Raw genomic sequence first — 14,174 nt, 5'->3', positions numbered from 1 at the left:
CAGAATAGTTTAATATGTTGGCTAGTTGAACAGATATCAAAGAGATACCTATTTTCATAGCTTATAGTAAATCATTAATTGTAATATTTAGAGGGATTGAACTTTGGCTAAGTCTAAAGTGAAATGTCCTAATACATTCCTTTTTTAACCTTTGCCTGTAGCTTTCATTCACCAGGACTGCCACAAAGTCTGCTACACATGCTGAGATATTTATTCCCAATCTAGAGAATTTTGGAGATGGTTAATTTTTTTCTGGGGCTGCATGAAAAATTGAGAAATACGTAGTAGCTAACTGAGAAAAAGATCTGAAAAATTACTGAGTTTCACCATCAGGTATTTGCCCATAGTGATCTAACTCCAAAAGAGAAACTAGGGGTTAATGGATATATTTTTGATGAAAGATGAATTCAGCTGTATGAGCCCTGTAAATATTGTTAAAGAGCCTAGGAGTCTAGTTTCAATCTAACTAGCTGTCCTCCTTCACCAAGTTGATGTGAAGTTTCTAGAACTTTGTTCTTTTGAGGTTTCTAAATCTTATGCTGTGTCTATAAGATACTTTTTAGGCAGTACCTACGTTTCAGCTACTGTGTACTTGGCAAGTCTTAACTTTATTCACTGGAAATTATTACTCCTACTAGGCTTGCCCCATTATTTTCCAAACAACAATGCATTTTTAGATTTGAGAAGTCCCAGATATTGGCTATGGACTTAGCATTTTTGCCTTCATGGTGACCAGAGGGGACGCAGAGTTGCTTTATGGCTCAGTGTTTAGTATTTTTCCCAAATTATTATTTTATTTGTAGGCATACATCCTCAGATTCAGTAATCACAGAAAATTCTAGGATAATGAAAATAAACCATTGGCGATCTGATGTTAAAACAACAGAATGCCAAAGAAAAAGAGAAGATCCTGTAGGTAGACAGTGAGAAAAAGCAGATTATTTACCAAGGAATGTTAATTAAGCAGAGAGCTGACTTCCCAACAGTAATGACAGCAGTGAAATCCCTTCAAAAAGTGGACAGAAAATATCTGTCCGCTTGGAATTGTATATCCAACAAAAACACTTTTGAAAAATTGGGGCAAAATAATAAACCTTCAGACAAACAAAAACTAAAAGTGCTCACTACGCCAACAGAGTCTGGATAAGTATAATAACACATTTCTAAATGATGTTCTTTAGTAAGAAAAACAATGATTTCAGAAGGAAGGTTTGAGATGGAAGAAGGAATATTGAACAAAAACCCGCAAAGTTGTAGAGACTTTTTAAGATATAATGATATTTATATACACCCACTCACACATACGCGATTCCGGTCAACAATAGCATATAATAATATAGTAATAAGATCCCACACATTCTGGTGTTCTAGAGGTGGGTAAAGATGTTGATTAACTTTAGACCTTAAGCTATATTTATATATTTACATTTCAAGTATTGTTTAGTAGCTACAAAAACAATAGACAAAAGAAATAAAAGATAAAAGAAAGTGTATGTAACTTTCAATTTAAAAAAGAAAAAATGTTGTTTAATTCAAAGAAAACAATTTTTTTTAAATGGGACAAATAGCACAAAATAAGCTAGTTGAATAAATCTGACTAAAACAGTCATTCCAATTACGTATTATCATATGTACACAAATCAAAATAAGGTTGGTATAATTGTATTAATATTTTATATAGAGAGAGAGTTAATAAAATTTTAAGGCAAAAAGCCTTGGCACCGATAGAAAGGTTTATTACTTACCAATGAAAGTATTAGTAACTAGCAAGAGATGGCCCCAGAGAAGTAGGGCACCAGGACTTGGAGGCTGCTAGGGGAGTGCTTCTCAATCCTGAGCATGCACCAGAATCACCTGCAGAGTTTGTTTAATTACAGATTTCTGGGCACTGCTACCAAAGATACGGATTTAGTAGATCTGGGCTGGGGTCTAGTAACTTGTATTTCCAAAGCATTCCTAGACAATGCTGATACTGCTGGCCCAGAGCCCATATTTGGAGTAGCAAGTACCCACATTTGGGCAGTAAGAGAAAATGTTGGGTCAAGAATTATGGGAAATTTATTAGTAATTATATCATCCATTGAGATAGTGAACCAAAGAGGGAAGATGCTATGCTTCATTTTGAACATGAAAGGGTGTGATCTCCTGAAAGTCATACGGGTGGAGATGTCTAAAAGCTATTTGCATATAGAAGTATAGAGCTTAAGTAAACAGGTCTGAGCTTCCAATAGCATAATAACAGTACCCAAAGCCAGGGGAGTAGGTAACTTACCCAGAAAGAGAGTGAAATGTAAGGATGTAAGAAAGTATAAGACAAATATCTGGGGAAAACCAGCACTTAAGAAACAGACAGAGGACGAAGAGGAAGCTGAGAATGCCAAAGCAAAAAAATGAAAGTATAATAAAAGACAAGGGAAAAGAGTTTGAAAAATGTAATAGACTTCCAATGCAAGATGGCAAAGCAAGCATTCATGTTTATCTCCTGTCCTTCCATACACTTCATTAAAGTTTGAGCAAAACCATAGTGTTACAAGCACACAAATATGAAAAATAAGAATGAGGTCAAGAGAAAATAATGTATTTCCAAAAGATATAAAGTGTGTGGAATAATGGTGACTGATATATTTATCCATGGAATAAATTTTTACTGACGTGCTGAGGAGGGGATGTAAAGTTGAATATGACCAAAAAATGCCCCTTTTCAAGGAATTTGTAGTGAGAATATAACAGTTTTCTAATGTTATATGTTGTAGATGCTTTCATCTGTTTTCTTTTCATTGAAATAAGAATTTAAGAATTTTTAAGCTTTTAAAAATTCTTAAGATTTTACAATTTTTTTAAAATTTAAAAAAATTTTTAAGATTTTAAGAATTCTTAAATTCAATTTTTTTATAATAGAAGGTGATTTTTGCTATGTACAAACTTAGGTGACAGTTTCAGAAAATGAAAAGAATATGCTTTTTAATAGTTCAATTTCATGTCTTAGTTTTACATAAGTAACTTATGTGGTTCCAGGTAAGATGTCAGCATTCCATTTGATACACCACAAATTTACTTTCTTTTATTAAACAAAATTGACAGGCAAAGAGCAAATTTTTTCTTTGTGACGTATTTTCAGATTTAATATAGAAAACAAAATCATAAGCAAATAAATAGGGAAAGCAAAGGGATCCAAGATGGTTTAAATACATTAATATTTTCAAAGGAACTTTTACCAGTATCCAGGTTCCAATCCTGGAAAATGTGAATTAATTGGCCTGATTTGATATCTTGCATGGTCAGCCATCAGTATTTTTGAAAGTTCTCAAATAAGTCTAATGTATAGCTAGAATTTAGAGCTACTGGTTTAGAAATAGGCTAGAAACAAGTCAACTGACCGTGCTTTTCAAAACCACACATGCCAGGATCTCAACACAGAGTCATGGAATTCGAATCTCTGAAGGTAATATTTGGAATAGTATCAGGTGGTTGTTGATGCATAGCTAGAGTCAAAACCCTTGTTAATAAGCTCAAATCCCTTAAAGAGCTAAAATTTTATAATGTTGACTGCTTAAGGTTCAATTATTTTGCCTTTGAGATGTATTTCTTGATTTTATAGATGCATTATTAGTTTGTTTACCTTTGAGATATATTATTTCAATATCTACCTTCTTCCCAATCTTATTTTTTAGTACATACACACAGACACACACACACAGATTTTTTTCCTCCTGTTTTATAGAATTATATGTCTTTTCAGGTTACCTCAAATCTTTTTGGAAAGACGTTGGATATAAACAGAGAGAAAATACTATGAATATTTCGTGTCTATTTCTGGAATATGATTTCTTAACCTCAGGGCTAATGGCATTTAGGAACAGATAATTCTTTGTCGTGGGGGACTGTTGTATGCATTGTAGGATATTTGGCAGCATCCCTTGCCTCTCCCCACTAGATGCCAGTAGTGTGTTCCTAGTTGTAACAACCAAAAATATCTCAAAATATTACCAAGTGTCCTTGGAATGTAGGCGGAATAGGGGGAAGCAAAATCGCCCCAGTCTAAGAAGCACTAATTTAGAAGATTGAGTTCCTGTGTTTGGTTAGAAAAACAAAAAAACCTGCAAATCACCAAAGGCATACAGTTGTTGACATTATTAGTCTATATATTTTGTTTCTTAATATAATAGTGGTATCTCCTTTAAGGCCTATACAACTTTTGTTTTATAGAACATGGAACATTTTGCTTATGTGTTAAAACTCTCGAGACTGAAGAATATTACCAAACAATTCTGAAACAGTCATTCTGATTTTTGGGAAGTCATATAAACTACCCTATGCTGGGTCTACTTTGTAACCGTATTTTAAAACTGTGTCTTTGTAATATGTAAACCAAGTAAGAGTTTTCAAAATAATAATATTTTTCTAAATATTAGGTGCCAAGGATGATTTCAGGATTTCAAATCAGGAGAAGCCGAGATACACTGTTATCAATGATAGACCAAATGTAACCTCTTGGTGGCACTGTTTGTTTTTACAAAAATGATACATTGGCCTCAGAAGATGCAGCACTTGATGCATTATGATTTTCAGAATATGTAGTTTAAGTTCAGTGAAATAAAGCATTTTCAAGAGGATACAGTTTCCACTGAAAGATTGTTGTCCTGTCACTAACAGGCTGTGATAGCTGTATCTCCACAATTTGTTGTAGGCCCGGTTGTCTCTACGGTAAGGTTTGTAGGCTGGCAGCAGGGTGTAATTACCCAAACAAAAAGATACAGATACAGTATGTCATCCCTGCTAATGACCACAACATTGTCTTGCCCAGTAATCTGTAACAAAAAGCCACATAAATGATCAGCCTGCACTTAAGCGCAGCACTAGAGAAAAACTTGGTGGCGTAAAAATTATTCTGGACAATTGAGTGGAAATGACAGAGAATAATACAAAGTTATCTCTGCTAGGGAGATGTGTGTTTGGAATGTCACCAGTGGACAGTGCGTGGAGAAGGCTACACTTCCTTACAGGCACACTGCAATCTGTGTAAGTACGCTCACGTCCTTCAGGGCATTTCTAGATTCTGCAACTTGTTTAGGGCATTTGCAAATACACTTCTAAAGAAACATCTTTGGAGAATATTCTTTGCTTGAATTTTTATTTTGTCATGAGGGTCAAATATCACCAGTTATCATCTGCTATTTTGGCATTTTGCTTTCCCAAAAGGTATTATTCAAGCAGATTTTTTCCCCTGATTCTTTCATTTTTGTGTCTTTCTAACAGATTTGAAAGACAATTTCCATATATTGCCTTAGTACCACAAAGCATACCCATACTTGTGCATGTGTAAAAATTCAGTTTTAATGATGTGCTGTCTTATAAAGAACAAAGTTTTTTTTCTCCCTCGTTTCCAATTTTAACCCTTATGTTTTGGTGGATAGGTTCTTAATTTCTATATATATAATTTTTACAATCACTTCCCAATCTTTAAGGCAAATCTTGGCTTTTAGTAGATGGTTTCCAAGCATATGTAGTGTGGTTGCATGATTCCAATGGTGCTGACCATGTTTTTAAACGTTTTATACTTTTAGTGTTGATGATGTGCATTTCAGCATTCACAAACTCTCCTCTATTTTTTCTGGGAATAAAACCCTGCACAGAGAGAGCTGGTTAAAAGTAGAATGCTTTACTTGATCTTTAATAAAATATTTCCACAACTTATTTGGCATAATAATCCTCAAATGCCCTTCAGACATTTTCTCTTTAACATACAGCATTGTTGCTACGGTAAGGAACTTGGGTTTTGTTGTTGCTATTAATTATTTTTCTTTAAGAGACAGGGTCTCGCTGTGTCACCCGGGCTGAAGTGCGGTGGTGCTAATGACAGCCTCAAACTCCTGGCCTCAAGTGATCTTCCCACCATAGCCTCCCAAAGCACTGGGATTATAGGCATGAACCACTGTGCCTGGCCTTGTTGTTGTTTAGTTCCAAGTTGCACTCCAGAAATAATTCAGTTATGAGCTTGCCATGATTTAGAATAGAATTACTTCTTCCAAGGGATCTCTCTTTCTCCGGAAAAATCATGAGATGCAAATGAGACTCAAGTGCCCATAGAAGTTTGGAATAACTGAACTAAGAGAAATTTTAGTTGCTGTTCAGTTCAATACCTTAATTGATCATATGCTAAAACTAAGGTCTAGAGAAATATTCAATGTAGCCAAATTATGTTAATTTCTAGTGATAATTAAATGTTTGCTTTGGTTTCCATATGCATAGTATTACCACTGCTCATTCCGGATGACAGGAGAAGGTTGGCTTCTTTGTTGTGGAGAATATCAAGATGTCCTTATAATTGACGCCAAGACTTTGGCTGTTGTTCACAGTTTTAGATCATCTCAGTTTCCCGACTGGATCAACTGCATGTGCATTGTTCACTCCGTGAGAATTCAAGGTAGTAGTTAGATATTATCTGACACTAAAGAGATTGCATATAAAAATATCTACTTTTGAATTATTTGTCGAATTATTGGGCAGGAATTCAGAAAGAATGCTTCTTTATGTTTACCTATTAATGAGGATATGTCTGTAATACACCTGATCAAGAAGAACTAAGAACACCCATGCCGGTGGTTCAAAACATTGGAAAGTCAGCGAAAGGTTAAGATGAGGGGGAAAGAGGTGAATCTGTGCTTTTATCACCAAGTTCTGCTTGTTACATTTTAAGAGTGACAAGCAGGTTTTGTTGTGGATTAGCAGGACTCCTGGAATTTTGCCCTGCTGTATCTTCTAGATGTAGTATTGATAATTCAGTTTCTGTAATGAGTGACTGCAAAGGGAAGTGGAAGTCGGCTCCTCACTTACTTCTGAAACAGGAAGGTGCTTGTTACGATGATTTGCCATGTGATTCTGCTTCTAGTGGTGCTCTTCTTATTCCTAGGAATCACTTAGAAATGTTAAAACAGATTTGGAGCACGATGTAAAATGTTTATTTTTTTCTAGTTAAAAAGTGACTCCAAAGCTGAAAATTTTCCATCTACACAGCCCTGCATAATTCTTAAATGACTATGAAATGATTTTTACCTACCCAATTATATCCATGGTAAGCTTATATCTGACTTTTTATTCTTTTCACAGAAGATTCTCTCTTGGTGGTATCAGTAGCTGGTGAGCTCAAAGTATGGGATCTTTCCTCATCTATCAACGGCATTCAGGTTGGCTTGGGAACCCTACTCTTTTTTCCCTACAATTTCAAGCATATTCATTGAAATTTATAAATTATAAGGCTATTACATGCTTATTGTCAAAAGTTCAAATAACATAGAAGTGTATAAATTCTACATCCATTTATTTCCCCCATCCATCTTCCCAAGGGTGAGCATTGGGTACAATTGGCTTGTATCCTTCCAACCTTTTCTCCATGTATATACAGATGTTTTCATTTACACACACACACACACACACACACACACACACAGAAAGATTCCATTTTTAATTTTTTAAAAATAGCAGAACATCTCTCTGTTCCTTACAGCAGAAATCCTCCTTTCTTCTAAGTATGTGTGAACAGTGGCAGGCAAATGACTCTAAAAAATTGAGGGGCATGTCCCTGGGGAGTCCAGTATATTCACCTGTTCCCTGGCATCAGGCTACAAGTTGAGATGATGGACGAAAGAACAGCCATACTATGTGTGCCGATGACAAAATTATTTAGGCTTCCCCAAGGAGCTCTGGGGTCTTTTTAGGAATTTATTGGTTGAGGAAGCCTAGAAATTGTGATGGTATGCTGAGCTCAAGAAATATACATCCAGCATTATTACAAACTTATGGAGAATGTAGTATTTTATGTCCTGTGTGTTGGCAATTCTTTCCTTTTTTTATTATTTATTTATTTATATTTTTTTAGCAATCAAAATACTAGGCCAGGCACAGTGGCTCACACCTGTAATCTCAGCACTTTGGGAAGCCAAGGCAGGCAGATCACCAGAGGTCAGGAGGTCAAGACCAGCCTGTCCAACATGGTGAAACCTCGTATCTACTAAAAGGACAAAAAAAAAAAAAATAGCTGGGAGTGGTGGCGTACCTGTAATCCTAGCTACTCAGGAGGCTGAGGAAGGAGCATCGTTTGAACCCAGGAGGTGGGGATTGCAGGGAGCCGAGATCCTGCCCCTGTGCTCCATCTTTGGTGATAGAGCAAGACTCTGTTTCAAGGAAAAAATATAAAATAAAATAAAATACTGTAGGTTTTTTTGGTCATCATTTTAGATTTTTTTGTTTGACCTTTCTGCCATATCTAACAGTCTCTAGCTTATTCTTATCTTGACATTCTTAGCATCCAGCTGTAGTTCCTCACAGAATCTTTGTTGAATGGTTGCATGTAATGAGCCCTTGAATCTAAGTGGATTTCCTGATCACAACTTTTTTTTTTCAAGAAATACATCCTATATTTCTTTAATTTTTTAAAAGACTTTCAGAGGTACATACGTAGGTTTGTTATACAGGTAAATTAAGTGTTGTGGGGGTTGGGTGTATGGATTATTTCATCACCCAGGTACACAGCTTCTATTGCAAAGTAACTTCTTAGTTCAAAACACTCAAAAGGAAACTCAAATACTTTTCATTTTATAATGTTGTGATCTACTTGAGATGCACAGGAAGTGGGTCCTCTTATGGCTGTATGTGAATTACCTGGAACTAGTACTAAAAGATTTTCTTTCCTTTTGAAGGAAAAGCGAGATGTCTATGAAAAAGAATCAAAGTTTCTTGAGTCCTTGAACTGCCAGACAATACGATTTTGCACATATACTGAGAGACTTCTGTTGGTGGTGTTTTCTAAATGTTGGAAGGTATTATAAAATCACATAATAAATACCAGTGATGTACAAGTGTAATTTGTTTTTTTTTTTTTTATTTGTACAAAAATTAGAATATGATTTAAATATGATACAAATTCTCTGTAACAGTATTACCAGAACATGGAATGATGTGTCTTTTATGACTGACATAACAGTTTTTTTTTTTGTTTTTTTTTTTGTTTTTTTTGGATACAGAGTGTCACTCTGTTGCCCAGGCTGGAGGAGTGCAGTGGCACGATCTCAGCTCACTGCAACCTCTGCCTCCTGGGTTCAAGCAATTCTCCTGCCTCAGCCTCCTGAGTAGCTGGAATTGCAAGTGCACGCCACCATACCCGGCTAATTTTTGTATTTTTAGGAGAGACTGGGTTTCACCATGTTGGTCAGGCTGGTCTCGAACTCCTGACCTCATGATCTGCCCACCTCGGCCTCCCAAAGTGCAAGGATTACAAGCATGAGCCACCGTGCCCAGCCTGACATATAAGTTTTTAACTCTTTAATAAAATTAGGATATACTACTACATATTTAATATCATGCTATATGCAACAGTTTTGTATCCCAAAATATTATATATGTAGTAGTATATCCTAATTTTATTAACAACAGACCATAATAACAATAAATATTTAGCTCTAAATTGTTTTCAAAATTTGGTGTCTATACTTTAGAACTCAAATATACTTCTCACTTATATAGTTTGATTATATTTTTAGATGTTTTACTTTTTCTACTTTGTCACTGCATTTGTTTTAAGAGGGACAAGTTCTGGTGAATATGTTCACTGACATTTCCAAGAAGAAAGAAAAGCTAAGTTGCCATCATTTCATAACATTTATTTTTCTTTAAAGTTTTGTATAACTGGCTCAGTTAACAAAACTGTACAGTCTTACTTGTATGGTGATAATGTATTTTTGAACAAAGATTTAGAAGTATATGGTCTAACAAAAGATTTATGTGATATACATTTTTTATGTGCATAATAAATTTTCAAATGTAAAACTTGGAGTACTCATTATGGAAAGAATAAAATTACTTAGAAATTTGGGGATTTGGGGTTTCTATGTTTAGTGTACACACTCTGGAATATAACCAGATGAAGTTTATCTACTGAAACCTACCCTAAGATAAATATAAGTCAATAAGTGATGGTAAAAATTATCTTAATATATGAGTACAGTATGGTCTGTTATCAATGCTTACTATGTTGTTATATTATTACTATCATAATTCATATTCATCTTATTGGCAGACTGGATTTAAACCTTTGATAATGCGCATCAATTTCATATTTTAGGTTTATGATTATTGTGATTTTTCCCTTCTGCTGACTGAAGTTAGCAGAAACGGGCAGTTCTTTGCTGGTGGAGAAATGATTGCTGCCCACAGAATCCTCATCTGGACAGAAGATGGTCACAGTTACATCTATCAGCTGCTGAACAGGTGGGCTCAGATGGGAGCGGTATACAAAACATTCAGGTAGAAAATGAACTTTGGGAGGTTTATTATGGAAAAATCCCTGCATGCTGCCCATGATCAAAAACCAGAACAAAACAACTTTGGCACTAGAAGATTTACTCTGGGCTTGGTAGGCTTCAGCCTTTGTACAAAACAGCAGGGGATGGAGGAATGAGATTAACCATGTATAACTTGTACAGCTGGTGCTGGGTTTTCAAAAAGTCACTTGTAATTATTAACCCAACAATTTCTAAGTAGAGTTTAGAAACTCGAACGGTACCATCCGGCTTTTGAAAGTGGGAGGGGGAAAAGAACGAATAAAGAACCTCAGAGTTCTAAACTTTGCTTTTTATTTTTGCCATGCAGTGGGCTTTCAAAAAGCTTATACCCTGCTGATGGAAGAGTGCTTAAAGAGTCCATTTATCCTCATTTACTGTGCTCTACTTCTGTGCAGGAAAATAAGGTAATGCAAGAAAAGAGTGACTACCTCAAAGCTGTTTCACTCAGTTTCTTGGATAAGTGTTGCTTTGTCTGTCAGAGTCAGGCTTGAAAAAATTGAATTGAAGCATCCCATCAAGTTGTTAATGAGAAAATCAAGTTTAATTGTCAATGGCTACCAAAGAGAAAACTTTGTCTCTAAAATCTACTATGTTTAAGTCTGTGTTTTAAGTTTATAATGAAACAATACATATTTACTATAGGAAAATTATAAATGTTGAAAAGAAAGGAGACATTAAAATTCATAATTTCACCACAGTAAATATTCACTGAGTTTTTTTTTTTTTTTTTTTTTACTTTGTTGTATTTATTTACTTATTTTGATTGGAAAATTTTCAAATATTTGGAAAAGTTGCAAGAGTATTGCAGTAATTATTCATATACGCTTTATCTAGATTCACCAATTGATAACATTTTGCTATATTTACTTTCTTTCTCATTCTCTCTCTGTCTCTCTGCATTTGTATGTCTGTGTGTATATGTACAAGCACATACACACACACCACACATTTTTTTCACTGACCCTTGTGATAAATGGTGTGACAAAACATTGTTAAACATTTTTATGTATCTACTCCAATTTTTAAACTTTATGGAATGTTTTATATTCTGTTTCTTTACTTAATCATATATTGATATCATTTTCAGATGTATTTAGCTATTGTTACGAATAAATTTTCTTGGTAAAACAAATATAATTACGCTTTTGGCAGAGAGTTGAGAATATAATTGTGAGCTTATTACTTGACTGAATCATACCTTTGACACTCTAGGAAGCCTGAAAATTTAAGCAGTTATTTTATTTCAGTAGTGTTATCCAAAGTGTTTTTTTTTTTTTTTTCCTAAGCCTTTGGACTTTGTCATCAGTTAATTATCCAAAAACGTATTTCATGGCGAGTGGAAGAGTTTTGAATTATTGATGTGTCAACCAGGGAAGAATGCTACTTTTAACAGAATGATGGTTTGCTTAATTAGGCAGGATAGCTGTTGGAAATCCTACAGCTCAGTGATTGTCGCTTTAACATATCTGTGAGGTTTTGTTGTGAAAACTTGATTAAGAAACTGTCAGCCAAAAATTAGAACCCCAAGTGCCACTGGGACACAAGCAAACTTTATAATTATGGCATGCATCAAAGGACTATTTCTAAAATTACCTGTGGCAGCAATAGGTTTTGCTGTTGATCACAAAACCAATACTGGGGCTTCCTTAGAAAGGCATATTTAGTTATTTTTTTAAAGGATCTGCTCTTTTCCTCCTTAGCTTTGAATGCGTTTTTACAAAGCACAGTTTGCCCTGAAAGCCAATGATCAGTTGTGCCTTTTAGGGGCTTCTTGTTCCTGAAAATTTCAATGTTATATATAACCATGAGGAAAGAGTACAACAATTAAAAAATAACTAATCTCATGGGAAGTTACCTTGCTTTGTTTCTCAAAATGCGAAGACATAAACTTACAGGTCTTTTACCAATAATTCTTGTTTAAACAACCATAGATGTTTCTGTATCTTAAAAGTGAGAAATGCCTAGAAGCCAGTGAAATGTGAATAGAATAATTGGAAACCGGAAAAAGTTGATCTGCCTGTCCTTACTTGCCTTTTATCCAGGGCATAAAGTCAGACTTTCTTCCCCTTATTCAAACATCACCAGTGTTCACTAAATATAAGAGTCCTTAGTCTCTCTTGCAGTTACCAAGTAATGAAGGCATTGTGGTAGAATGCGGAGATGAATTTGATACATTCAGTGAGCTTAGAAAGGACTGCTCTGTAAGCAGGTAGTATTGTCCGGACTCATTTTTTGGAGTGATACCATAGAATTAAATCTCCAGGTTTGACAGTAACAGGTTCTCAGAATTACTGTTTGTAATGCCCATGTACATATCTGCTGATGGAGTTGCAGTGGTAAGAATGAGGATTCGTCTTTCCTTCCAATAGCTACATGAGGATCTCCCTAGCTTCAAATCACAGCTGGTAATTGCTGAGGCCTGTGGTGCAGGGATTCTGGCTGTTGAGATAAGGAACTGGGTTTCCCAGGGTCTCAGCCACAGAGTAAGGCTGCTGTACTGAGATGGGAATAGCTGGGATAGAAACAGCCTAAGGACTGCAAACAAAAACTGTGTGTGAAAGAACTAAGAGTAATGGTGATGATGATGATGATGGTGATGACGATAAAAACTTCATTTGAGTCCTTATTATTGTCAAACATACAAACGACCTCATTTACTTTAGTTGCCACCAGGATCCCATGTTGAAACTGATGTTCAGAGAGGTGAATTCCCAGGATTTAAACTCAAGTGGTTTAACCCAAATCCAGGTATGGGTTTTGGAGTGAGTTTCTCAATTGTTCTGAGAAAAGAATAACCAGAATTGTTAAAATTGATTAAATAGGGACTAAATGTCAGGGACCATTCTGTGTACCTTATGTTTATCTACTCATTAATCCTTACACCAATCCCATATAGCAGGTGCTTTTATTAGTCTTATTTCACAGTTAGGGAAAATGAGACAGTGAGGTGTACTAAATTGCCTACAGTAACCAACTTGCTCTTTCAATAGAGCTAGGATGTGGTAAAGTCAGGATTTAAATCCAGGCAGTTAGCCCCAGGGATTTCAGTGCTAGTGGCTATGTTTTATTACCTCCTGGATGATGGAAACTCTCATGATGAACACTGTGATGGAAAATTGGAATTCACATGGTAAGGGACTATGAAGAGGTTTTCAGGTGAATAGCAGAACTACAGGGAACTGTTTGGGAGGAGGAGGAGCGAGTGACCAAGGGGTGAGTGTGAGCAATTGAGAAGCGGCAATGTGGAAGGTGAAGGCAGAGGGCATGAGAGCAACAGCGAACTTCAACTGCAGGGACAAAGCGCCAGCTGGGAGGAGTTATGCTGCCACCAACTTGAGTAACCCACCAGCCTCTTGGAGCTTCCTTTTCAAATCAGAATAAGCAGGGAGTTGGAACAATCAGTTCTAAGTGCCTACAAGGGTGGGAGAGTTTGAATAGCCAATTTAACCAAATTTTATCAACCCATTTCAAATAGCTATAAAAATCATGGCTGTAAGACACCAAAGTGCCCTCTGAGTCTTAAAAAAAATTATTTAGAAACTGACTTTATTGGAACCATTTTCTATGATGCTCTTATTTCTTGGGACTATAGGGAATTAATTACACATCTTGGTTGGATAACCTTGGATTGGTTTCTTATTTTCTGTCATAGTTTCCCTATTTTCATATCAGGATAATAGCAATGTTTACTTAACTACATAGCTTTGTTGTGAAGATTAAATGTAGCAATATCTTCGCCCTTAATAATCACTAATGAATAGAATTTTTCACTAATGTGTCTAAATCCACACCTTAAAGCATGTATTTTCTGACTAGGAAGCATCACTTTCCTGGACT

At 35.6% G+C, this 14,174-nt stretch overlaps 1 protein-coding gene across 5 annotated transcripts in view; it reads left to right on the top strand.

The window, feature by feature from the left end:
* Positions 1–14,174, top strand: part of WDR72 (WD repeat domain 72) — a 240,049-nt gene that overhangs the window by 39,961 nt on the left and 185,914 nt on the right. For all 5 annotated transcript variants that reach the window (XR_012416259.1, XM_073998488.1, XM_065547944.2 and 2 more), the window contains exons 4-9: positions 4,941–5,019; positions 6,250–6,424; positions 7,108–7,184; positions 8,697–8,816; positions 10,118–10,263; positions 10,645–10,741. Coding sequence is in view for 4 of the 5 variants with exons in the window: in XM_073998488.1 (XP_073854589.1) it covers positions 4,941–5,019; positions 6,250–6,424; positions 7,108–7,184; positions 8,697–8,816; positions 10,118–10,263; positions 10,645–10,741 (694 nt within the window). In the remaining variant the exon portion in view is untranslated. The remainder of the gene's footprint in view (positions 1–4,940; positions 5,020–6,249; positions 6,425–7,107; positions 7,185–8,696; positions 8,817–10,117; positions 10,264–10,644; positions 10,742–14,174) is intronic.

This window comes from Macaca fascicularis, chromosome 7 (genome assembly GCF_037993035.2).
Source record: "Macaca fascicularis isolate 582-1 chromosome 7, T2T-MFA8v1.1".
Classification (NCBI taxonomy): domain Eukaryota; kingdom Metazoa; phylum Chordata; class Mammalia; order Primates; family Cercopithecidae; genus Macaca; species Macaca fascicularis.
This window is presented reverse-complemented; position numbering and strand designations above follow the sequence as displayed.